The sequence below is a fragment of the Ixodes scapularis genome, unplaced genomic scaffold, assembly GCF_016920785.2.
Source record: "Ixodes scapularis isolate PalLabHiFi unplaced genomic scaffold, ASM1692078v2 PGA_scaffold1__304_contigs__length_218370807, whole genome shotgun sequence".
Taxonomy (NCBI): Eukaryota; Metazoa; Arthropoda; class Arachnida; order Ixodida; family Ixodidae; genus Ixodes; species Ixodes scapularis.
Genome location: NW_024609846.1, coordinates 134,400,873 through 134,427,447, shown reverse-complemented (window position 1 = coordinate 134,427,447; position 26,575 = coordinate 134,400,873). Strand labels below are relative to the sequence as shown.

Genomic DNA, 26,575 nt, shown 5'->3' with positions numbered 1-26,575 from the left:
GCACGAAAGCTCCGCAGGTGGGCGGCGGAGTAGTTCGCATTTTGCTGCTTTTAGCGATACTCTTTTGCCTCGTATGGCCACGGGGGCCTCCGCGTTCTTTTCACACTTTTTGGAATCGCCTGTGCCATTACTGTCATAGTAGTGCTGTGGTAGTAGTCCCACATGAAATGGCAAAGTTGAATAACGACGCCATATATTTTTTTTATTTCTCTCATTGAGGAGTTTCCTGCGCTCTAGGACATAAGCAGCAAACTATTTGAAAACAAACCTCAAGGCGTCAATATGGGAGAAGATTGCCGAAGAAGTGTTACTGCGGTTCCCGCAATTTGCGCCGTACACAGTGGGTGAGTGACGTCTTTGTTCAGTGCACATATGGGCCCTGCGGCTGCTGACATGTACAACACTATCACAACCTCACAGGACGCTTGAATGTAGTCAAATTTGTTGTTTGTATGTTTAGACTGTGGGAAGTGTATCTGCCAGCTTCAAGGGGGAGCAATTTGACCAGTGCAGTAAGCTCTTTTGATGTGCACCACGCCGTAGAGATTTCACAACCACAGGCTGTTATGATGCTCATCCAAATCGAAACAGGCGGGGGTGGAAATCGAGTTCCGGCACTTGACGAGAGCGTGTGTGCAGATCTATCATCGGCTGTGGCTTAGGTATGCCTGCGGTTCTGCAGCTCGAGTTTTTGATCCAGGTGCTCCCACCGGTAGCGAACGAACCTGAGCAAGCATGTTTCCCTGAGGTTGCATATTAACTATAAGGTTATCCATTTAATCAAATTGTTAGTGTCACAGCTTGTGCATATATAGTGTGGCCTGTGTTCTCCCAGCTCTGACAACTGTTTTATTATTTTTACTGTTCACGTCGTGAACAGATATTCTGAAAGGCTTTCTTCAGAATGAAAGAAGAGCCTACAGGGATGGAACAATGAAGATTTTAAAGACAAAAAGTGGCCAAGAAGCTGAAGAAGTGTTCAGCGGGAAATGGAAGTTTTTTTCTGCCTTGCGCTTCCTGGATGGAGCGACAACCTGAGCAGGGACAGGGATCTTCAGCGTTGACTTTGCGGAAGTAGGTACCCCTGGGCAAGGTAAGTGCGCTATGTTTTGTTGTGCGTTCAAAATTTTCTAATCATGCATGACTGTGGTAGCGCGTAAACGAGAGCAAGGAAGATTTCACATAATAAAACCAGAGCTGAAGGTTCAAATGAATAAGCACGAAACATCTTGACTGTAGTGATTACAGTCAACCAATTATTTTTAGACATTTACATTTTTTTTACCTTTTTCTCGGGTTTGGAGTGTCAAACAGTAACCAACTTCCAGCCTTATTGCAACGTCCTCAAGTGGGAAGGAATGCTTTTTCTTTGCTGCCTTATACATTTGTCATAATACCTGTACGCTTTACTGTACCATGGAGGTACCAGAAAGAAGAAAACCATGAAGGAGGTATTGTCAGAACAGTTGGGACTTTGCACCTGTATCGAAGTATCTTTTATATGGCAGGCTTCACAGGTCCCCCACGGCCATTGCTGAAGACACAGCTGCATTTATGACACAATCATGTGCAGGTTTCTAGCGACTCTGTTGGCATGCGGCTGTGGGATTCGGACGAGAGGAGCCCGGAATGTGTGCTCTGGACAGAGCCCTGCACCGAGCCCTGGAGCCGCCCCGGGCAAGCCCCTCCCTGGCTGAGAGAGAATGAGCTTCGGATCCTTCAAAAAAAATGAAGATGGGGCAGAACTGTCCCTTATGGAACAAAGGACGGAAGCGCTTGCAAAGCTGACAGAGCGCATGGAGGCACCAACACTAGATGACAGTGCTGCGTTTGGCACGGCGGTGGCCGTGCCAAGGCGAGGGCGAGATGCCAGATAGCGGTTCTGTTGGCAGTCACTGTACACCTGGAATAAACACGTCTCACAGCATGCCTCTGCATTTTATTTTAATGCAAGCAATTATTGTGAACTAATACCTATTGCATGACATAACCAAATCTTTGCGTTGAAATGTAAGTTATTGTAGATATTACCAGAGAGCTTGCAGTAAGTTGCAAGCTGCTGGACCCCCCCTCTGCCTAGGGTCGATTTTTGGTACTGCTCATGTTTCACTTTGATATATATTCCCCTGAAACAAACACAAGTTTGGTATGTATGCAAACTTCAATGAACAAATCGCTTCAGCTTTTTTTTCTGCTCCGTGCTAGCACACATAAAAGCCTCAGTTTGAAAAATACTTCCGTGTTTTTGAGCAAAAATGTAGCATGTACAACAAAGAAGGAACAATTATGTGGAACTGCAGTCCCTTGTAGAGCTGTACAAGGCAACCTTAAACAGGATGGGGAGACACTACCCCGAAAAAAAAATTTCTGCAAAAAAGTGATTTTGAAAAATGCCCCATTTACATCTACCAACATATAGAGAATACTATTCCCAGAAAGTTTCATATGTTTACAGTGCATAGTTATTTTTTTATAAATTATTTTCAGTCCACCAATGCTAAAGAAAAGTTAGAGGTTTGAGAACTTTGAACGTGTTTTCCTGGAATCTACATTTTGGCATAAATCCCACCTTAATTAAACTATTGTTTCAGTATAAACTGCCGAGAGACTTAATATCTTCGGCTTATGTGCCAAAATTTTATGGAGCCGGTTACTACGAATTTAGATTTTCGCATTTTTATGTTCCTTTATTATGTTTTACCTGGAAAATGCATATTTTCTCAAATTTCTTTTCATAGTAACTGGCAAAAGGTATTCCAGTATGAATTCCACAAGAAAAATTTGTGGTTATCAACACCATTTCTCAACTATAGATCCATTCAGCAGATTCCATCCAAAGCTATGCTTTACTTCGTTCTGGGGGTATAAAATTGGTTCACAGGGCTGAAACTTTGCATGCCCTCCTTCTATATGGCTACAAACGCCCCACCTGCAGATTTCACACCAATTCAGTGAGCGGTTCGAAGTTGACATTCCCAGGTAGTGTCCCCCTTTATGCCTGGAGGCACCAACACTGTCGCCTTCTTCCTGAGGTGGCTAATGTCAATGCCAGCTTCTTTGTTCTGCGAAGACACGGCACCTTGTCCACTGAAATGGTTGCACAGCCTTTCTCGCACCGCTGCAGCAAGTGCTCTGGGGAGAGCTTTTGACGGCTTCAGGCTGAAGAAAGTTGGCTTCTTTCCAGGTGCTTTGCTTGTCCCGAGTTGTTCCACTTGGTCTGGATGTCCCTCCAGGAAATTGTGCAGAACACATGGTGCCTGTACCATCAAACGCACCCTCTCTGGTCTTGCACAGTGGTTAAGAGAAACCGAAATCTGTGGGCCAGAAGAGTGAATGCATTTTCGGTCATGCGACGTGCTCGGGACAACCAGAACGAAAGAAATAAAGCAAAAGGAAACTTCAATCATTTGTATTGAAATTGTATCTGACTGTCAAATTTGTGCACCGCAAACTTTCATGGATCACAGACAAGACGTCTGGTATAGACGAGTATGTGCAACTAAGCTGATTTCATTCCTTTCGCTTATCCCGCAGAAACGAGAAGATGTGTAGTCGAGCGAATATAAATATTGATAAACGTGACAAGGGTGCGTCCTAGTTCATTGTACCTAGGTACTTGTGTGTGCACTGCGCCTTGTTCCCTTGTGCGCTTGTAATCCATAAAACTTCAGTGCACACAAATTGCACCATACTAAAAAAAAAATATTGGGGGTTTTACAATGCAAAGCAACTGAGGCTATACACGGCTTTCCAAAGGCTTTTCGGGGAAGGGATTGTCCGGAGTTTGAACCCTTCTCTTAGTGCTCCGAAGGCCAAAACATTGCCTCTGCGCCGTGAAGGTGATCACAATATACTATGCCAAGCGGTTTCAGACAACCTTTACTGAACAGGTGTGTGGTTAAAGATTTGTAATGAAACTCACCAATACTTGAAGATCTTTTGTTCCGGTGTTGGACTGTTTCCGCCAAAGCACTTCATCTAGTTGGATGAATTGAGGGAATGCATCGTCCCCCACGATCACAGGTGGAAGTTGTAGCCCAGACGAAGTGCTCGTGTCTTCCAGGCGGCCTTCTGAAGAGGAGTGGTTTGCCAGATGGCAGTGTCTCCCTTGGAGCTGGGCGTCCTGACATCGATATACAGGAACTTGCCACTAGCATCAACAAGTGAAAAAAGAAGGATACTATATGTTTGTGTAGTTATAGTAAACAGTTCCGGACTTTGCAGGTTTTTATAATGGCGACGTGCTACCACTCGATGCCACCCACACAGTTTGGGAACTGCCACCAGTTGCTAAAATGCAAAGCCACCCCCAGCCAGGCGTCTGTCAACTTGGGTGCCGCCAGTTCTTTGTCCTTGAGAATTTCGTAGATCACAGCACTGTGGCCGACCTGAAACCATCGGCTCGGCCAGTGGTGGGATTCCCCTGAAAAACAACAAATCAAAAAGTGCTGCACACTCTGGCTAATGCTAAAGAAGCTCTAAATGCAACTGCATTCATCTTTATATGGGGAAGGCAAATGGTAAGAGGATATGACCCTTAACCTGTGGATGTTGCTGAAGCCCCCACCACTCAACAATAAACATTCAAACCCCAAAATGATGGCCTGGTTAAGAAATAAAAAAAAAAAAAAGAATGCTGGCTTTTAAACGTTATACAAGTGTTCCAAAATGTGTCTCTTGTGCATCGGAATTCAAGGAGGAGCTTGCCAATCAAAAGGCAACATAGAGAATGTGTGGGGAATGCGCAATGACGAGGCAGCCGAGCACGTGCCATCATTGGTCGAGGTCAGGGGTAAACGGAAGCACGTAGGGGCGTTAGGGGGTAAACAAACGCGCAAGGGACACAAACAGCAGACAAACTTTCAGGCTGTATAGCCAATGAAGAAAAAAATTGTGTCCAAAATGACATGGATACATCTTCAACTTTTGCCGACAGATCAATGCTTTGATACCCTATGGACAGCTGTTATTAAGGCGAAAGCCTTATACAGTGAACTTTCATTAGTTCGACCTCGGTTAATTCGACTTTTCGTTTAATTCGATCGTGTAAAAAAGTCCCAGCAAACGCCCCTATTTTTCTATGGGAGGAAAAGTTTGATAGTTCAAACTTGGGAAGACTCCGCATCGGATAATTCGTCCAGAGCGAATGCGCGCGGGCTCACATTGCACAGCACCACGGCAGAAAAACCACCAACGTACGGTGCAACACGGGCCCTTCGCTGCCAAGCCGAACGTGTGCAAATATGCGCCTACTCCTCTACACCGTTGAGATGGACCGTAGTGAATGACACGAGCCAGCGCAACCAATCTGGCGTGGAGTAGCGCGAGCACGGGGTTGGGTGCGGAGACAGTGCGCGCCTAACTAACTCGTTGGCGCGCGCTCTCAAAGCGCGTACGTCGCGCGCTTTTCTGTAGCATCGTGTGCGGTCTATCTTACGTGCCGGAAAGCGCAAATTCTCTCTTCCTTTTTTTTTTTTTTTGTTGCTGACGGTCTGGTTGCCTGGTGCCGAAGTCAGCTCGTAAAGCTTTCTCGGAGCGCTCTCTCAAAGCGTTTTTCTGTAGCATCGTGTGCGGCCCATCTTGCGCGCCAAAAAGCGCAAATTCTCGTTCCCTTTTTTTTTTAAATTTTTTGTGTCGATGACGGTGTGGCAGTTCGGCGCCAAAGTCGGCTCGTCAAACTTATTTTTTAGCTTTTTTTAGAGCGCAGCTCTTAGGGGCCCGTTTCCGGCTTGAGCGGCGTCGCCGTCGGCGTCGGCGTAACCGCGCGGTGCATCATGGGAAATGTCCCATAATGCACCGCGCGAGCCCCCCACCAAGGTCACGTGACCTCGTGGGGGGTCACGTGACCCCCCGAAGTCACGTGACTCCCCTGAGGTCACGTGGCCCCCTCCTCGAGGTCACGTGACCCCCGCCGATGTCGCGTGACCCCCCGATGACGTCATCGTCACTGATGACGTCACCGGCATCCACATCGTCATCGTCATCATCACTGATGACGTCACCGGCATCCACATCGTCATCGTCATCATCACTGATGACGTCACCGGCATCCACATCGTCATCGTCATCACTGATGACGTCACCGGCATCCGCATCGTCATCGTCATCATCACTGATGACGTCACCGGCATCCACATCGTCATCGTCATCATCACTGATGACGTCACCGGCATCCACATCGTCATCGTCATCATCACTGATGACGTCACCGGCATCCGCATCGTCATCGTCATCATCACTGATGACGTCACCGGCATCCACATCGTCATCGTCATCATCACTGATGACGTCACCGGCATCCACATCGTCATCGTCATCATCACTGATGACGTCACCGGCATCCACATCGTCATCGTCATCATCACTGATGACGTCACCGACATCCGCATTGTCATCGTCATCATCACTGATGACGTCATCAGTGACGTCACTGATGTCGTCACCGGCATCCGCATCGTCATCGTCATCATCACTGATGACGTCATCAGCGACGTCACTGATGACGTCACCGACATTCGCATCGTCATCGTCATCATCACTGGTGAAGTCATCAGTGACGTCACTAATGACGTCATCGGTACCCGCATCGTCATCGTCACTGATGACGTCATCAGTGACGTCAGTGATGACATCATCGGCATTGGGGGTCACGTGACCCCCAAGGTAACGTGACCCCCCCCCTGGTTAGTTTAACCCCCCCCCCCAGTGCCCTTCCCTCCTCCTCCTCAAGAGCTGCGCTCTAATTCGGCGTTACAGGGAGTTGTAAGCGGCTTTCATTTTTTGTTTTGTTTTTGTAGTGCGCAATTTTTTTGGAATGTGACTTTTTGTTACGCTGGTCTCCGGACCAGCGTATTGAAACGTCCTTTGTGATAATGCTTTTGGACACCGTTTTAAGCGCGCAGATGGCAGCAGACCATCCGTGAGTACTTGGACAATAAAAGGAAGTTATTTTAACTGTCCTTTATTTTTAATTCGATCATTCGGATAATTCGACCAAATTTCAAGGTCCTGTCGAGGTAGAATTAACGAAAGTTTACTGTACAGTAATCTCTCGTTATAACGAAATCGCTTTTTACGAATTATCGCATTTTTTTAAGTTTGACGTGGTCCCGATCGAAACGCATGCATTTTGAACCGGATTATTCGAAATGTATCGACGGCCAGAGATGTGGAGATGCTTGATACGAAGGACAATCCGCGGAAATTACAGTATGTAAGCCAGCGCAACCCTTCCAAGATGTGCGCAAAAACGCTTAGCTGCGAAAGGTATATCGTCTTTCGCCGCTATAAATGCGCAAGGAGCGTGAAGCACGTGCCTTGCATGCGGAGTGTCTGTCGCACCCACCTCTTAGGAGCCGTGACGCACCTGCCCCTCGATTCTGAGTCAAGGGAGCAAAGAATGCGGGAGATCGCCACTTCGGGTGCTCTGCGCACGCAGAGAAATGCGGCAACGTGTTGAGTGACAGTTCCAACACTTCAAAGTTCACACGGTGCCCGCGGCCCAGTTCTCTTTGGAATCAAGTCAAGGAAGCACATCCCCTGCCGGCGTCCCCCTCTTTGGAAGCACCTTCCCAAGCTATCTATAAAAATAAAAGGAAGAAAAACTCCATCTCACTAACCGTTTAGTACAGCCAAAGCTACAAGGGAGAGAGCGTATGCCAACCTGTTCAAGAGGAGAGAAAGGAGGAATGAGAGAGAAGTGCGGGGTTTTTCTCGTTCCTCCTTTTCTTCCTATTGAACAGGTCAGGATACACCCCCTCCTCTGTAGCTTTGGTTGTACTGTGCTTGACTTGGTGGACTTGGTCACAGCGCATGCGATTCGCATGTTTTCCAGCACACCTTTCCCTTCCCCTCACCAATAATGGCGTCCTCCATCATATCCGCCGATTCACAAGGGGCCCGCGAAACATTAGTGGTTGGGAACCTCTGGTTTAGTGGCCCAGCGGTTCATAAAAGCGGTTGTAAAAAATCGTTCCTGAAGCGGTTGCCAAAAACGCGGTGCGAGTGCAGCGCCGTTCACACATATGCAACCGAGTAAGACCGAGAAAGACCAGACCGGTTTTTAAGCCTCTTGCGACGTCTTAAGACCGGATGCGCTGCAGCGGAGCTCGTCTTAAGACGTCGCAAGAGGCTTAAAAGCCGGTCTGGTCTCTCTCGGTCTTACTCGGTTGCATATGTGTGAACGGCGCTTGAGTCTACACAGCATTTACGGATTGCATGCGCGTCGAGGCAACGTCTTTAATATTGTGTTCTGTGTTGCGAAGGCAGCACAGCCCGTCTGCCGCATGTACAGTAACTGCGTGCAACCTGCTTCACTGCTGATGGCGCCGCCAAAGCCCGCGCAGAAGTGTTTGACCCTGGAACAGAAAGTCAAGCTGATCCAAGAAGTAAAGAGAGGTGGTCGACTGATGATGCAAATTGCGAAGGAATTCAACATCCTGGCATCAACGCTGTCGACGGCTTTTCCCCCGCGCGCATACTTGATGTGCCAGCGGATGACACCGAGATCTGCGACGACCTTTACGGAAGCGCGCACGAGATTGGGGGGGGGGGGGGGGGGGGGGGGGCGGTGCAACTCCCGAAAACGACTTCGACTCGTGTGCGCTTGTGGATGCGGATATCTCGGTTGTCGCTCCCGTCACGGATGCCGAGATCGTGGACCTCGTGTGTGGCCAGGGCCCAGGGTTAAGACAAAAAACCGTCGGATCAGGAACCCCGAGAGGTACCCACGACTAGAGAAACGCGAAACATGCTTCGTCTTCTTTGCAACTAGGTGGAGTGCTGCGGCGGCGATGACAGCCTCATGCAGTGCTTGAGGCAGTTGGAGGAGGATTTTTTAATGCCTGGCAAAAACGCCCGGCAAACTGCTCTCCCATCTTTTTTTCATGTCTCAGTAAGCCTGGCTCATCAGCAAGGTATGTTTCAGGTTGAGGCAGTTGGAGGAGTCGCAGGCAGGATCATGAGGATAGAAGGAGGAAGGAGGGGTCTACCCTCCCCTCAGTACCATTCCCTCGTCCTCCTCAAGAGCTGCGCTCCAATTCGGCGTTACAGGGAGTTGTAAACGCCTTTCATTTTTTTTACACCTATTATTGATCACTGTATGCAAGCACTGGTCATTCCTGATTGACCTCTAATGAGAAAACTTTCAAATAAGCTTTTTTTGATTGTTTATAAACAGAGATGTTTTTGCAAGCGAAAAAAGAGCCGGTCAATTGAGCGTACAGGTTCGCAGTGCCCATACTAGATGGCACTTGTCACGGCACTTATTTTTGATTATGAGTGGGGTATTTAAAGTTAATTTTGAAAAAGAAAATGGAATAAAAATTTCGGAGATCAATGCGGATATGCAAGATTGAGCAGTCGATTGGTTGTACATAGCCAAAGACGCTTGCATTAATATGAAACGCTGTTGGTGTGATGACGTGTTACGGCAATCTATGGGTGGCTCATTCAGAGGGTGTTCAAAATTCCGACACACTTTCTTGTTGCCAGACTTCCAGCAGTGCTGTCTACATTGGCAGCTCCTAGCCCACTTGTCGATGCCAGCACCGCACGTGGTCGCGTGCCGAGCACTCTCATAGTGTTATGGAGAAGTCTTGTGGCCAGCAGCGTGTTGAAGGACTCTGGTAGTGCTTAGGGACAAGGGTGGTCGAGGAACAGTGGGAGCTCTGGTACTCTTGGGAAACCCTGGGTTCCTAGGTGCCTAGTCTGAGATTGCTAACATTACTGATGTTGTTTTGTTTGAACTTGCTATTACTACTATGTGCACTTTGTAGTTAGTATTTTTTCTCTCCCCTCTTTAATGTACTTACCCTGAGGGTATTTGAAATAAATAAAAATTAATTATCCCAATATTTAACAAATTTTACCAGGCTTATTGATGCGGTATTTATTCTGAGGAATGCTTTTGGGACTGAGGTGAAAGGTCTCGGGTAAAATAACAATCAGTATTCTAGGCTTGACATATCAATTTTTATTGTTTTATTTATATTGACAGGCTGGAAAAAAAAAACAAAAAAACTAGACAAGCTTAATTGGGCTGGCAAAGACTGGTAAGCAGAGAATGTGTGATAGGCCTTCCAGGAAAGAAGAGAAGGGCGTTTGAATTACACCGCGCCTCCCGAAGATTCACTCTAGTTTCTGACACATGCCATGAGATGGCACTGCATGACAGGAAAGGCCGCAAAGCGTGCGGCCGCTTCCTTGCGCGCCACATCAAAGACTGCATTTGCGCAGCCCGACCAATAGCCTTGGATTGCTCGGCCGGCAAAGCACTTGGCTCACAATTTCGAGGTGGTGAGTTCAAATTCTCCCAATGGACAGAAGTTAAAAAATTCCCAAATGTCAGTTATGAAATTAGACACATTTTTTCTCTTCTGAATTTTCCAAAACTACAAGCCAATCTAACAGAACTGCGATTTGATCACAGCATGGACAGTTTCTAGTGGGGTGTATCTTCGTCTCTCTTCGAGATGGACCACCAGCCTTGAGAATGAGGACTACCATAAATTTTCCTAGAATGCGAGTGTTATTAGCAGGCCTGAACCCAATGTTTCTAGGTGCTGTCACTAACGCCTTTTTAATTTTTTGGCACAAATATTTTGGGCTGCAACGATCTCGGGTCCAGTGTAACGGAAATGTTAAACGGAAGCGCTACGGCGCCACCTGCAAGCATAACTGGCAGTACCATGACATGTTCAATTAATGTGTGCTTACCCGTCTCTGGTGAGGTTTAAAACCGAGCGTATCACTTTTTCGTCGCATGGCCGTAAGTTTGCTGGTTTGGATGATGCAAGCACGAATTGATTCTTCTGTCGAACTGGTTCTGGTGAACTACACGTTTTAGATGATGTTCGAAATCCTTTCTTGTGCCATACAAGGTTCTTGCATCACTGAAACATGGCAAAGGCTCTCCAGGAGCGCTTGACTGTGTTTTTTAGAAGGGGCAAGGCATTTCCGAGTGGCCAGGACGTTTTCCCGCGACGTCTATAGAGGGGACTTAAACACTCTTATGTTTTTTTGAATGCAGCGTTATATCTTCCGGCTCGAGGTCAAGATTTCCGTGGGACATCAATATAGCGGCCCCTTCTCCTTTCGGCGTAGATTTCAGCGACTGCCAGGATGCCGACGGAGCGACTCGGGAGACGAGGAGAGGGGAGGACGGGGTGGACGCGGAGGCAAACTCTTCAGAGGGGGCATCCCCGGGCACCCCGGTGTCCCCCCTGGACGTGGGGGACGCGGCGTACCTGCAGGCGGCGGCCAACTGGGCTTCCCGGGCCCACTCGAGCGAGGCCCAAGGCGATTTCCTGGGAGCCTTCACCCACTACAAGGCGGCCGTGGGCGCCCTGTTGGAGGGGGTGCAGGGTAAGTGCGCTGCCCCAGGGTTACCCTGGGTTTGCACCGAGGTTGCCCCGTAATTGCCCAGGGGTCACCCTGGGTTGCTCGGGGCACCCTAGGCTTGCCCTAGGGTGCCCCCAAGGCAAGCACAAGGTCACCTTGTGGTAACCGTGGCCCTTAGATAAACTTCTCACTGTAGTGCCTGGAACGCATCTTTGACCGGTCTGTTTACCGACCTATCCTGCCCATGCATCAAAAGCGATCTTGAAGTGGCAAGAAACGACGTGACACGAGCCAGTGTGTCATGCCGTTGGACGTTACGATCCTGGTGGTAAGTCGTAGAAATGCTGGCGAAAAAGGCGAGAGAATGCTAGTCTTGGCCGTCGTCACGGCGTCCCAACTCCTGGCTGCCGAAGCTTCCATCGGCTGTCATGTTGTAGAGCAACGTACACCAAACAGGCATCATCTGCCTCAACTGCTGTGCCACCACCAAGGTCACAGCAGACAATGACACGGCGCATTTACGACGACGTCGGGCTGAAAACGAGATGGCAAATACGATCAAGTCGGGGACCCGTTCCAGGCACCATACCGCAGTTGCTTTCACAACTCGCGTTTCCACCGGCAAAAAGAGCCACAAGGGATAGTTAAAGGGGCACCACACTGCCCGAATATGAAATTACATCAAACTCCACTGTTTCAACGGTAGTTTTAGAGAATAAAAGTTTGTGCTATGTTATGTTCGGCGAAAACAAAGTTTTATGCTTTGTCCGTCGCAAACCTTCGTTTTTCCTAGGCGTTGATTAGGACCAGTTTCTTAAAGGCTGAACCGCATGTAAACGATTAAGCGAGCGACAGTGTTAGCAACGAGCGAGATTTCCTACAGTCGCTCGTCGCGTCGCTCGGTTTTTGAATTTCTAGAAATTGTCGCTCATCGCCTGGGTTGCTTGCTCCCGTCGCTTTCTTGCAGTTTGCCTCGTCGCGCGAGTGACCAAGCAACAGCGAAGCAGATCGACATCGCTTGTCTCGTCGCTCGCCAAATCGCCTACATGCAGTTTATACTTTATTCTGCACCGCTCCTGAAAACGTTTTGGTGCGGTGAAATGGCCAATGTTTCAGCGGGTACCATCTGTCGGGAGTCCTGCGGGTGCACGAATCGGCCAGTCGCGCCGTCATTTTGCACCGCGCTTGCTGCACGTATGTTCTCCGCTTGCAGACGATGCTAGACTTTCCAGTTCGAGTTCCTTTAAATACATAGAATTTATGGCACTGACCTTAACACTTTCACGTCCACGGATGTAGCTTCGACGGAGCATGCAGCGGGCAGTCGGCAGCTGCACGGCAGAAGACGAGGAGCGCGGGCCGGAAGCCGGGCATCCGAAAGGGACACCCCGCCCTTCTCATTCTGTCGTCTACTCAATACAGTATAGACCACTTACAACGTAACCGCTTATAGTGCAGGACCGGGTATATCGCGGTTTTTTTAAACCACCGGTTCGCCTCCCATAGAACTCCATGTAATAACATACCGCTTAAAATGCAGGCGCGCAAAGGAAAATACCGGCTATAGTGCGGTTTCTGGCACAGCCCGCCGACGACCAGAGCAGCGAGCACGCTTCCCTGTGCGACACTAGATAACGGCGCTGACGGCGCAAGCGGCACTCGCGGGGCAAGGAGGTTGCTCGAAGGAGCAGGGAGAAGCGAAGAGAGAGGCTTCAGTTACCATAGCGACGGAGGGACGCACGCACGTGTCGTTCACGTGCATGCGTCCCTCCGCTGCCTCCGCTGCATTGGAAACAAACCGCAACGACAGACCAATCGCAGGTCGAGGAGAAGTGTTCGCGCGCGTTGCATGCCGGTCGCGGATCGGCTGCTTCTATCCGCAAACATGGCGTCGGTTGTGATCGTCCTCGTAGGCGGCGTTCATCTCATCGTTCCGCATAAAAGCGCTATCCTTGACTGAATTTTCGTTGTGTGTCGCTATGGTAACCCAGCACATACTAGAAGGGAAGATCCACCTACTCGTGCGGCAATGTCGTGGCGGCGCTCTCAAGATGGCAGAAAAGCCCGTGTCGTCGTGTTTGTTTACTGAGTAAAGCTATACGCACTCCGGAGTGCACTTCGGACGGAAATGGCTATACGCACTCCTCCGAGAGATCATGCCGCTCGGGCCACGCTTTTCGAACGGCGCGTGAATCACTGGGGAGCTCGTTAACCCAGCCCCCCGCCTGCGTTCACGCTGCTTCGCGGCGACAGTATCGGCTGCTAATTACAAAACGTAACCAGTACCAGCCGGCAATCCAAGCCCCGCTGTCCCCGATCGCACCTCCGGAAAGGGAGTCCCATACCATTTAGTTCTGCGAAGTTTCTCAACAACATTCTCTATTTTTTTTTTTTTTTTACTGTTCATCGCAAAAAAAAAAAAATGTAAATATCGCCAAATGCCTCAACAAAACAAAATGTTTGAAAAAAAAAAAAAAAAAAAAAAGTAGGCCCATCGCGGATTGAACCCGCGTCCACTTGCGTATGAAGCGGACTCCTTGACCCCTATGCCATGCCACCACTTAGAAAACTGGTTGTGACCACTCGTTTTATACGAGAAAAGCAGAGTGCCATTTCTGTCCGAAATGCACTCCGGAGTGCGTATAGATTTACTCTTGTTTACTTCAACTACAGTGGTGATTTCTAAGCATTTCTCACCTCGAACATCGCCCGGATTTCTTATTTAACGCATTTCATGCGTGTGCTAAAGTTCAAGGTATTACTGGCGCGTACCGTATGAAGGATGCAAATTTTCACGCGTTTTTGATCTCCGGAGAAAAGTGATTAGGGTTACCAATCCTGAACGCTCGCAACGTCCGTCCGCAACCCGCGACGCCGTTAAAAGGCTGCGCCAGGCAAAAGCCGCTCATTTCTTTCAAAATGTGTGACACACTTGAGACAGGACTGTACTAGTCTGGTGAAATAAAGACTTTCCTCAAACTAAGCTTTCTTTTTCATCTAACATAAAATAAATTCTTTTACAAAGGTAAGTTGTCTCATGGCATGTATTTTGGCCTGAAAAATTGATGTTTTGGTTATAGCGCGGTACCGCTTATAGTGCGGGTTTTCGCGACTCCCGCGACATACGTTATATGTGGTCTACACTGTAGTCGGGGACAGGTTGAGAACGTAGTGGATGCTTTGCCTTTAGCACAGGCTTCCTGCCTCGCACTGGGCTTTGGCAGCGTGTGCATGCTCGGGCTCAAGGGACGCCAAAGAGTCATTCAAGGTAAAAAGCTTGCGCTGGAGGTGGGACAACTGAAGATCCTCCCTATCAATCTCACCTTGTCGGTGGCCAGGCGGGTAAAGACGGGAGCAGAACGCGGCAAGTAGTAACTACTTGTGTTGGTGTTCCCGAGCGAAAGGACGAGAAAGAGAGTGACGGAAGAACGGAAAAAGAAAGCGGACGATAGGTTGGGCAAGTTCGTTTTGCCTCGTCGACTCGGAAGTCGTTCGAGCGCCTATTGACTTTATTTCTTTTTGATATGACGGCGCGACGCCAGTCTTTTTTTGCTGAGACAGTACCAAAAAAGCTAGCAAAACAATTAGTACAGACATTGCGAGTGATGTTTTCTCGCTTCTTTTAGCATATTAAGTGTCGCCGGCAATCTGTACTTATAGCGGCCTCAATGGACGGGACCTTTCCCCCAGGACCATTATATTGACTCCATGGCAACGACTGTAGCTTCCCTCGACTCTCCGCAGGGGACAGGAATGCCAGACGCAGGGACGCGGTGCGACGCAAGACCGCGCAGTACCTGGCCCGGGCGGAGCACATCTACGAGTCGCAGCTGTCTCGGCAGATGGGCGGCGAGCGACGGTGGTCCCTGAGCGCGGCGCCTGTGCCCCAGCCAGCCTTGCCCCTTGGCGCGCCTTCGGGGGCCCCGCTGGGCGGCCGCCCGCTTCCGTTTCTGGGGTCTTCCCTGAGGGGCTCCGTCCGGGAACTGGCCAGGTACAAGGTCATCGGGATCGTCGGGAACGTGCTGCTGGCCCTGGACACCGAGCACAACACCACCGTCGTCATCAAGGTCCGCCTCTCGAATCTCTTCGTAGAGTTGCCGACGAGGTGAGAATGGTGGGGAGGAGCTTTGGTTAACCCGCCTTTGGAGCCAGCTCCCTACCTTCGACGACGTTTCAAGGTCTCGTACACCCCGAGCGCACATGCAGCCAAAGCGCGGCGGAAAGGCGCTCGACAGACGCATCCTGCTCTTCTCATTTTATCGGCGCCTATGGCAGTCTGTAGTCGCCAACAGAATGACGGCGAAAGGGCACGTTATTCAAACGCTCGACCTCGAGAACGTGCTCCACGCCTTCCGCTGTGCTCGCCAGAGGTAGGAAGCTCGTGCCGAAGGCAGGGTGACCGAAGCTCCTCCCTGCCGTTCTCAGCTTGTGGGCGATTACGGAGAAGGAAGTCTAGAAAAGGAAGGAATCTAGACTTATCTGGGCCTGCGGACAATTGCCTGAATACAAGCGCCCAAAAAGCTGCCGCAACAAAACTTGTCATTGAGGTTTTTCGAAAGGCTTTAGAAACGTCTCATGTCGGGCCGATGTCCCCGCGCGTCTTCGACTTTACGGGGCAACTTTTGGAGCATGGTGTTTGACGGCGGCCACGTTGAGGGCGGTTTCGCATGTTTGCACCTAAGCTCGGTCAGTTGCGTCGTGACAGCACGCGACCACCTACGATGAAAAAATGCGCCGGCACCACCTGTCGGGCAGCCCCGGAAACGCTCCCGATCTGCGTGCGACTAGATCGAAGGTTTTGCGGTATTTGCGCTATCAAATCTAACCACCATTTATGAGAAATAGTCACTAATCACAAGGTGACAATTATTTGAAGCCCACCAAAAAAGGACGACGCTTAGAAAAAAGAAATTAAGATATAAACGAAGAAAAAAAGTGGTCCGGGGCCACCGAATAGATCGTGCCAATGCGTCCTTTCATCGTAAGCAGTTGAAGGTGGATGCAGCGTAGCAAGTCGCATTGAAATGCATATGTGTGCACCGTCAACAAAGGGGCGCTAAAGTGGCCTCTGAGATTGCCTATTTGTGGTCATAACTCAAACTACAGCCTCTAGGCATTCTAAAGAGCCTAAGGTTATATCGATACGTGTCTAGCTTCCCCATTAAAAACGGGATCAAAGATAGCGACACTGCTATTTTTTTGTGGCACAGAAACCAGAGGTTTGCCATCGGACGTGCGACGGCCAATCGCGAACGATCGCTTCCCCCGCGGCAAGGGGGTTTGACTAATGGCGGACCGAATTTTCGAAAGCGTGCGGATCGTGTGCGGGAGCCGATCGCACGCTTGACGGCGCTCTCTGGTTTCTGCGCCAAACCGCAAAAATAGGTATGCGTCGCGACCCCCGACCCCATTTCTAATGGGGAAATCGGATGCTCATCGATCAACTTTCGAGTTTTTTTAGGATGCCTACGGCCCGTAGATTGAGTTATGACCGTAAATGGAGACGATTTCAGGAACCACTTTAGTATAGCGCCCCTTTAATCCCGCCGGAATCCGGCGCGCAGGTGTTGCACAAGAGCCCAAGCGGTCCGGCCACCCCCGTGCCGAGCGTGGTCCCGCAGGAGGTTCCACACATGGTAAATCTACTCCGGGTGTACGAGACAGAGAGCGCCCTTTTCCTGGTGCTCGAGTACGCCACGGGCGGACGCCTCTGGGACTACCTGGGCAACTACGTGCGCCGGCACGAGCTCGAGCCCGCGGAGCCCTCTCCCTCCCGTCCCTCCGGCAACGAGGCCGCCGGTGCCTCGCCCCGTCGGGGACGGTCCCCCTGCCCTCCGTCCCGACTCGCTGAAGGTGAGCCCGAGCCCCTCAGGCAAGAGAGAGCTTTCCCTCGGTCACCCGGCCTAGACGTTCCGTCAAATGCGGGGGTTCTTAACAAGCGGCACTTTTTGTCAGAAATGATACACGATCTGGCGCACAGTGAAAGGATTGTGAATGTATAAAGGGCTTCCGTTCGTCGTTGCATCGTGTTTTCTGAAATGCTGCCACGCATGCAGTCTGAAAGGGTGGAGGAGAGGGACGTCATTGGTCGCGCACGCTGCAACGTCAAACCACGGGAGTGTGTCAGCACCTGAGTTGTGTTTTGTTGCCGGCGCTGATGGCCTTGCTTGCTACGGTCGAACCTGCGCGAGCGAGGAGGGTCCGTGGAGGGTTCCTTTATCAAGCTATCTCTTTAAAATGAAAGTTTGGGTTTCACGTGCAAAACTATTGAAGATTATTTTGTGTTCCCCAAAGAAGGACTGAGGAGGACTGCTGTGAACTTTACATCGACTCATTCAGTGCCTAGAACAAAGGTCCTTTAGCTCTTTGATTTCGAGGAAGTCCTATCTGCCTCAATCGACTACCGAGGAACCCCTCCCATACACTGCACTGATGTGATAAAGCAGTGCAGGAGCCTATAGACTTTGTAAACAGTGGTGTACAGGGTAGGGACTGTTTCATTCATGGTTGGTTAGTTAATTAAGTAGCTCTTTTTTCCTCTGTATGCACTGCCATCATTTGATTGAGCATGAAGGCAGATTGCCATGGCAAGATACAAAAGGAACAACAAAAAAGGTTCAATATGTAGCACAACAAACCTAACTACTGAATGGAGAAGTGCTTCAGAAGGATGTGACTGAAAGCAGATGCTGCTTCTAAAATGACAACAGTTTCAGGATGCATCAATGGGTGACATAGGTCTTCTCAAATGGTAGTGCTCAAACTGAAACAACACTTTGTGGCGTGGACGGTTGAGGAGGCAGCTGGGGAGCCCTTAAGGGTATTCTGAGGAACCCCTGTGTTCTAGGAATCCAGATTGAGAACCCGTGTTCTAAACAGTAGCTTGGTCAAACACGTGTTAAGTAGGTGAAAGTGCAGCTTATTGCATAGTTATACCACTATGCATTTCTAAGGACTTCTTAATTTGTCTGTTGCAGAAAAGCCAACCCTGCCACTGCCCTCCGACTGTGATATCGCAAACTGTGATACCCAATGGTCCCTACCGGCTACGCCCGCTCGCGACCAAAGTTCCGTGGACAAAGGGCGGGCGTCGTTGGATGATGCCTTGCCATGCGAATGTAGAAGCCCTAATCAGCTTCTGGTTGACGCATCCACGGGGCCCTCAGCAAGCTTGTCCAAAACTGTACCTGTTCCAGAGGGGTCGGCCACAGCAGTAGACGATAAAACTTTCTCGCCGTCAATCTCAGAACGAGAATCTTCGCTTCTCGACTGGTCTTTGAAAGCCATGACCGTCTCCGACGAGAGATCGTTGCCACAGGAAAAAAGAAAGGATCTTCTGCAAGCTGAAGACAGTGCGAGTGGACAGCCAACAATGCACTTAGCAGACAACGCTTGTTGTTCGGTGCAAAACGTGCACAGTAAAAGATTACTTTCGTGCAAACCGGAAAGGATGTCGGGCATTTTAGGAGAGAGGTTGCCAGATGAGGAGAGCAAGTGCGACGGGGAAGACAGGTGGCCGTCGGCAGACAACGAACCTGTGGAGCGTCGTTTGTCGTACCGGGCGGCGGAAGCGTTCCGCCACCTGGACGGCATGGCCAGGAAGATGGCTCCCCCGCGCCGCCTGCCCGAGGCGTGTGTCCGGCAGTGGGCGGCCGAGATGGCCCTGGCACTGTGCCACCTCCATCGGCTTGGGGTGGTGCGGCAGGATTTGTGCCCCCACGACGTACTCCTGGCAGACGGCGGTGAGTGCAGTGGCTTGGATTTGTGGCCGAGAAACCCAAACTCGAAACCTGTGCGATAGTTTGTTACTTTATTGTCAATCACCCCTGCCCATTTCGATCCGCGTGAGCATTGTACCGGCGTGCGATCGTGTATCACCACTGCTTGACGCTAGTGAAAGACCTCAAGCTAGCGGTGATACTGCACTGGCAAAAGTTTCTCAACTACGGCAGAGATGCCAGACATTCAATTGGGGCCGAATAACTTCCTGCCGTCAAGTATGGGGAACTTACTGGAATCATTCAGGTCTGCTGATTCTACAAGAAGTTCAAAAGGCTACTGCCAACTTTGAATTTATATTGAATGAGGAAAAACATGTTTCCTTGTATGCATGCTGACCGTTTGTCATGGGGGTCTGAGTGCTTAGGGTTCTCCAGTATTGAGGGCTTTGCGTTTTCGTGATTTATTTCTCTTCAAATTCAAGGGTGTTTTTCCATGTATTACTTTAACCCTCAAATTCAGTGTTTTTTCTTTTTCTTATATATAAACTTTTAGTGTTGGTAAAAAAATCGGAATTTGGCGAGTCTTAAGTCGAAGAAAATGGGACACGGATGCGGGATTCCCCTGCCTTCAGGGAACATACGCGCGACCCTGATACTTCGAAAACATTCCTGTACCGACAAGAGAAGGAAATGAGATAAAGCTGTACGGTTCCGTAAAATGATATATAATGTGTGTGGTTTTGAAGAAAAAGCAGCTCCACAGGTTGTTCAAATGACTTCTTCCTGCATAGCTCGGGTTTTCCGATGTTCAAGGACAGCTCCTATTTGGGGTCGTTCAGTTTGTATCGATTTTGGTAAAACCGGCTCAGGGGTTTGTTTTTGTGGTTTATCAATTTTTACTGGGGTGCGTGAATATTAAAATTTTTGAATATGAACTGAATATTAACACTAGAAAAAGCTAGCTTCGAATATTGAATATGTTTCGAATATATGTGTGTTATTAAGAAATAACAAAAGAAAATATGCAAATACTTTTTTTATTAACCTTCAAAAGGGAAAATGATGCTAACAACTTCAAGTAAATGAAACTACCTAACTAGGCAGCATATGAACAATGCAGCTTGTAACATAGCTATTGTACCTTGACTATAGTCAGTTACAGGTTAAGAAGGTAGCGGCGAATGCCCCTCAAAGGGAATCAGATATCCCTCCGCCACCTTTGCATCCAATAGCGTCCCACCGTTTCCGTGACGTCGCGGACAACGCGCGAGGAGGGTCTTGCCGTTCCGTACATATTTGCTTTATCTTTCGACTTTTATTTAGCATTGTGGAAGCCACGAGAAGGAGATTAGAGTTCTCCCCCATCGACGGAAACAAATACGACCTTCGGGGATTAGCTTTCCCCCCGACGGATACAAAGGCTGCTTTCAGGGGCTCGGTTCCCTCTCCGATGAATACAAAGGTCGCTTTCTTAAAAGTGGGATTGGAGACAAGTTGGAATCCATTGAAGCGGAACAAGGAGTGTTTCCAGTGAACTCTTCTTTCGACTGCGGAGAGATTTGAAACGGGCACATCACGCTTGTGGGTGGAGCTTCTCCTACCTTCTTGACTTGTAACCGACTATAGTAATCACCTGTCAACTCTACATGAATGCAGGCAAAAGGTGCAACTGATCAGTTATACAAATTGACAAAATTAAGAGTACAAAACTGGCCATGTCTAGATAGCATGTAAAACAACTTGGAGGATGCTTAAGCTTTGCCTTTAAAGGAGCACTCATGTGAATTCTGAGATTGTCTATTTATTCTCATAATTCAGTCTATGGGCTCTCAGCATCCTAAAAAATCCAAAATTACATTCAAAGGCGGCCAATTTCCCTATTAAAAATCCGATCAAAGATCGTGCCACAGCCCCCTTTCTGCGCTGTGGCGCAGAACACCAGGGTGTGCCGTCGGACAAGAAGGCAACAGGGGAGGGCGTGTGACAGCCAATCACAAGTGACGGCTTCCCGGCGAACTGATTTTTTGGATGAGCACACATTAGAAAAATCAGTCTGCCGCGTGACGTGGGACGTTATGCGTGACGTCACAACAGTCATGTGACGCACTCCCGCTAAATTTTCCCACCATATTTAGCAGAAAATTTTTCCGCCAAATTTAGCGGGTCGATAGAGTCATGACGTCACTGCCACGTGCGACGTCACGTGGCTGGGACGTCATGACCCTATTGACCAATCAGGATTTTCCGGTCCCACCTACGCTGACGCCGATGCCGAATTTTCTGCGACGCAAGCTCCTTAACGCTATCGCGTTAAAATGCAACACACAAACCGGTAGTGACCTTTTTTAAGAAAATAATTGAAATTGCCTTTAAAGGGGCCCTCCGGAGCGTTCTGCGATGGTCTATTTATGGCGGTAACTCAATCTGCGGGCCCTAAGGATCCTAAAAATCACAAAATTACGGTCATGCGCGGCGGATTTCCCTATACTAAAATTGCTATCAAAGTCCCCGGCACGCCCCCCTTTCTGAGATGACCCCGGAAAACGGGAGGGGCATCTCTTTACGCGTCAGCCAATAGCAAGCGAAGGATCCCGGCATCACTGCGCGTCACCAACGCCGCCGACCGCCGACCCGCGGAGGAATCTCTCGAACACGCGCAGACCGTCGTCAAGGAACCCGGACTTTGTGCTCGGCAGTCGTCGTTCGTTGCACCGCACCGTCGCACTGCTACTGCAATACGCAGTCGCATCCCACAGATGACAAGGAAAAGTTTGACTTGTTGACGTGGAAGGATCGCAAAGCTGGCTTCGAAGTCGGGATCCACGGGAAGGAGGAACATGTGTCCCGCAAATACACGCCTGCAGACGCCCCGGGAAGCAGACGAGCCGACGCACCGACGCATCACCCCCTAGCAACAAGCTTGCGGGGAGAAAACATAGTTTGCTGGTTTTGGAGCGATAATTGCGGACTGTGCTTCCCGCACCACAATCAGTTTACGTTTTTCTCAAACTCTAATTTACAACAAGCTTAAAAAGTGTTGCATTCACCGCGGGACGCAGCATTTCCATAGGTCAAGTTTTAGCGATGGGCAGGGAATGGGGGATTGTCTTCCAAGAGAAAATAGTCCCGATATATTTCTTCTGCCATCTGCTTAATAAACGGTTTTGTAATCTAAAACTTTGTATACATATTACCTTCCACCTACTACGCAATATAACAATATAAACAGACGATCGCAGAAAGCTCTGGAGGGCAAGTCGGATATCAGCTGCTAATGCAATTATTGCAAATTATCACACAAGAAAATTAATTGTTCCACATGTTCAGCACATAAGCATTCCCTTTTTGTAGTGACAACTGCTTCTGCAGCAGAAAATAAACTTACTCCTGCAGCAGAAAATATAAGGTCGCTAGAAAAGTGACTCGCAATGCAGGCTGGCAAAACAAAAACCGAAACTGTTCCTTTGTCGTAAGCTAATACGTATAGTTCTACTTATGACGTAAACGGCATATTAAACGGCTTATAACATAAACAGATTATTCGCAATTTGCTTGTATATTCGTACATTGCCCGAATATTCAGCCATAACAGAATATTCTGAAATTTCCCAATTTGCAATTCTCGAATTGAATACAAATCGAATAAGAAAAATATTAGATTCATATTCAAAATCTCGAATATGAGCACACCTCTAGTTTTTGCCGAAAACGCAGAACCCTAGCTGTAATGCAAAAAGAACGCTCGCCTTTGAAGGCAGTTCGTAGGTTTGAAACAACAATAGTATAATATGTGTGCTTTTATTCTTTTTTTTTACTTCTCAGCTCCGCTATTCTTGTTTGTTACCTTTCCTAGTTTTTATAGTTAGTAGTACTTGCAGTGCTTGTGCAAAGAAAACATTTGCTTTATTAAATTCCTTTAGCTTTTTGCATCTTTAGCTTTTTTTTGGAAAAGCTTGCTGCTCTGGCTCTATCTGCATCCTAGCCAAATATCTCTAGGCTATTTAGACCAATAAGTATAAGCTGTCTTCGAAGTCATACAAAGCTTCCAACATGAACAAACTGGCTTAATTTCGAGGCAGTATGCAAGAATGCCAGATTTACACAAAGGCCCATTTACATAATTGCAACTGCTTGAAACCGGTGCCTCGAAACCTCCTAAACTTTCTTACGACGAGAGAACACACTTGCTCCACCTATCTGGCATCAAATCGTAAAAAACTCAGTGGTCCCGTATACTTTCTATCCCTTTCGCATAAATTTCTTTTTTTCTTGGCCCGAAAAACTGTTGTCAATGTTATAAACAACATTTCTCTTAGGTGGTACATACATTTGACCTCGCAAACACCGCAAGACTTTCACTCTAGTGCAATGCAGTTTCGGGGTCACCTCATGGATGGCGCCAGCGTGTCATTGTACTCTCTCTTCGTTATAGATTTTAAGAGGTTTTAAGGCACTCTGTTCTAAGGAGTTGCAAGTGTGTGAAAAGGCCTGAATATTTTCGGTGATATATCCAATCCATATATAGGAGGGCTTTAAAAATTGTGTCATGCGCATGTCCACCCTCACAAGTGTCACTTACCGTATCATGCTGTGGGTCTGTATCAGTAGTGACGTGGTTGGCCAAAGAAAGCTACGTCCCTAAACTAACAATAATGCAAGCTGTCTCTCGCTGTAACATTTGAGAAAGGTGTACTAATTGAATTTGAAGAAACTAGATTGTTTCACTCACCTTCCATACTTCTACGTGGGGAATTTCACAAAGAAAAAGAATCTCGCTCTGCTCTCTGCATTTTTCAGAATTCATTGTCTTTACACATTCGGTACATCTTTTGCTCACACGGTAAATCGTTTTCTATTTCTCTTAACAGGTCACATCGTCCTGACCTACTGCTGTCAGTTCAACTGCGTAGATCGCACTCCGAGCCAGTTTTCCAGAGAGAACCAGTATTCCGCCCCCGGTAAGCTCTCCTGACACATTTTCTCTCTCCTCCACTCTTTGCAATGAAATAGAACGGGGCAAGCTTGGAGTTTTGGCAGTTAAGTACACTTGTAGTGGCCGTAAAACGAGAAGGGCAGGGTGTCTCTTTCAGATGTCCAGCCTCCGGCAAGCGCTTGTTGCCTTTTCCCGCGCATTGGCCGCGTGCGCTCGCTCGAGGCTTGTGGTACGTCAAAGCGTCATCGGTGGTAGGAAACTTGCACCGGAGGCAGGGTAACCGAAACTACTCACCCGCCATTCCCGTCGTGTCGATGACTTTGGTTGCGAAGCTCTACCGGAGGATCGAACGACAAACTTGTATCCCAATACCGCGGTGCCCGAAACGCGTCTCCGATGGGTGCGTTTGCTGCGTCCAAAAAACTGGTCCCTTGATTTCCTCCCAATGACGTCGTAAAAATGTCGCCAGAGAGGAGGTAAAGAAAGAGCTCCACTCTTACCACGACCCTTTTGCGTGTCTCCCGGATTTGCCCAGATGGCGCCGTTCTTCCGGAAGGTCGTGGTAGATTAACCTGTCACTCGAAATTCCTAGAAAAGCAGCTTCCCTCTCTCTCTCTCTCTTTTGTGGTGGTCAAAAGAGTGCGACGTGACGTCGGTGCAAGCCACGTGTACTGCATCACAATCTGTTATAAAAGAGGATGTTGGCTCACTTCACCAACTTGGAAAGTCGCTCGTTGCATTACCGTGTACCGAGTTTATTTTAGTTTCAAGTTCTACGTATGACAAAACTTGGAAAAAACATACTGCCGTGCTAGCTATCTTGGCTTAGTAGCCTTAAAATAAAAAAATTCTAGATATTTTAATAGCATGTCACATTTAATTATTGGGAAGTAACCAGTCTAGGTTGTGGTTCTCCTTGGGGCCACTGCTTTGGGAGTACCACGTTCGCGGCAAGACGCTCTACTGCGAAGCGGGTTCATACTCGCGTGGCATGCTGCTCTTTGAGCGCAATCAGACACCAGTCACTTTGGTAACGGTGATAAACTGTTTATTTACAATGAAACAAATAACAAGAACACAGCGGCTATAAGCTGGTGAACGCCGTTGGTGTGGAGATCGCCCACGGCCGAACGGTCGTTCACAAAGGTACAAAGGACGGGGTAAACGCTCACTGGTGCACCGGACGGTTCCCCGTTGTCGCCGCCGCCGAATCCCAGGAAGAAGAGAGCGGAAATACTGCTGTCTGCTGGTTTTAAGATAACGGCGGGGGCGAAGTGGCCAATCAAGGAGCGACACGTCAATCTCCTTTGTGCGAGGGTTCGTTACGGAAATCGCCCCAAAGGGGGAGAGGAGGAAGCCACTCACAGTGGTAAGCAGCGCCACCTCTCGCTACGTCAGCGCGGCCGCCACGGTGCGCCAAAACGCTGACGCGACAGAATGTTGAGGGATCACAAGCCCCACAAGGTGCAAGCCTGAATTGCCGAAACTAAAGCAAGTGTGCAGGTGAGCTGGTTCACTACTGACATGGTAACCCAGGAGCGGAGGCAAAATGGGACGGACAAAACACAAAGCTTCAAACATGACTGACGAACACGCACTAAACAACAAGTTGTAAGATATTCTTTGCATATATAGTAGCTAGCACAAGATTTCATGTTTAAAGGCAAACATACACTCCACGCTTTCCACTTTTGCCTGCCACCTCCTTTCCTATATCCTTTTCATTTTTTACTTTGCTCTAACTTGGTTCCCCTCGCACTTTAGGAGAGAGGATAGCTAAGATAATTATCTTCCTTGCAGAAAACCGAGGTTGTATGTCAGCCTTTAAGTAACATGTCTGTGCTCTTGAACGAACCTGCTAAAACGTTTCTAAATTCTTATTCTTTGTTTTTTTAGTGTGTGTGTGTTTGGGGGGAAGGGGCATTGATCTAGGTTGAGTAGTTTTTCCTTTGTGTCCAGCAGGCGTGACCTTTTTTTTTATGTTTGGGAATTGTGTGGGTGTGACGTGTGCTTTGGGTTTCTTGTGTTACTGTCCTTGGATAGCTTTTTCCTTAGTGTGCTTGTTGAAAGTGTTCAATCTTTTTCTTCTTTTTTGTTTGGTGTGTACTCTTTTTGGTCGTTGGCCTATTTAAGGATGATTCGGCTTAATAAAACTTCAGCTGTTTGGAGCTTTGTGTTGTCCGTCCTCCCCCCCTCCCCCCCCCCCCCCCCCCCCCCCCCCCCCCCCCCCCCCCCCCCCCCCCCCCTTCCTGGGTTTCCATGTCTGAATTGCTGGTCATGTAGAGCACATATTCTTAAAGTGGTTTCCAGACACAATGGCTGCCAAATTCCCTCGACCGTCACTGATTCTCATGCGAGCTGAGAGATGCATCGATGTATACTTGAGTCAAATACTCCCTTTTTTATCCCTGGTATATGTATTACAGTCAAGCCCGACTATATCGGATCCGTTTACATAGAATTATCCCTTATATCGAACAATTTGTGTGCACAGTAATGTTACAGTGATAATATATAGCAAAAACTATGGTTACATCAAACAAAAATAGCAGCCGCTACCGATATATCGAACTGCCAAGAG

The 26,575-nt window shown here is 48.6% G+C and overlaps 1 protein-coding gene across 1 annotated transcript in view; it reads left to right on the top strand.

Annotated features, from left to right (window-relative positions):
- LOC8041688 (ribosomal protein S6 kinase delta-1) overlaps positions 1-26,575 on the top strand; it is a 58,546-nt gene that overhangs the window by 15,869 nt on the left and 16,102 nt on the right. Inside the window, exons 8-12 of the mRNA XM_029987866.4 lie at positions 11,104-11,364; positions 15,085-15,407; positions 16,905-17,193; positions 18,318-19,082; positions 23,930-24,019. Of these exons, the coding sequence (XP_029843726.2) occupies positions 11,104-11,364; positions 15,085-15,407; positions 16,905-17,193; positions 18,318-19,082; positions 23,930-24,019 (1,728 nt within the window). The remainder of the gene's footprint in view (positions 1-11,103; positions 11,365-15,084; positions 15,408-16,904; positions 17,194-18,317; positions 19,083-23,929; positions 24,020-26,575) is intronic.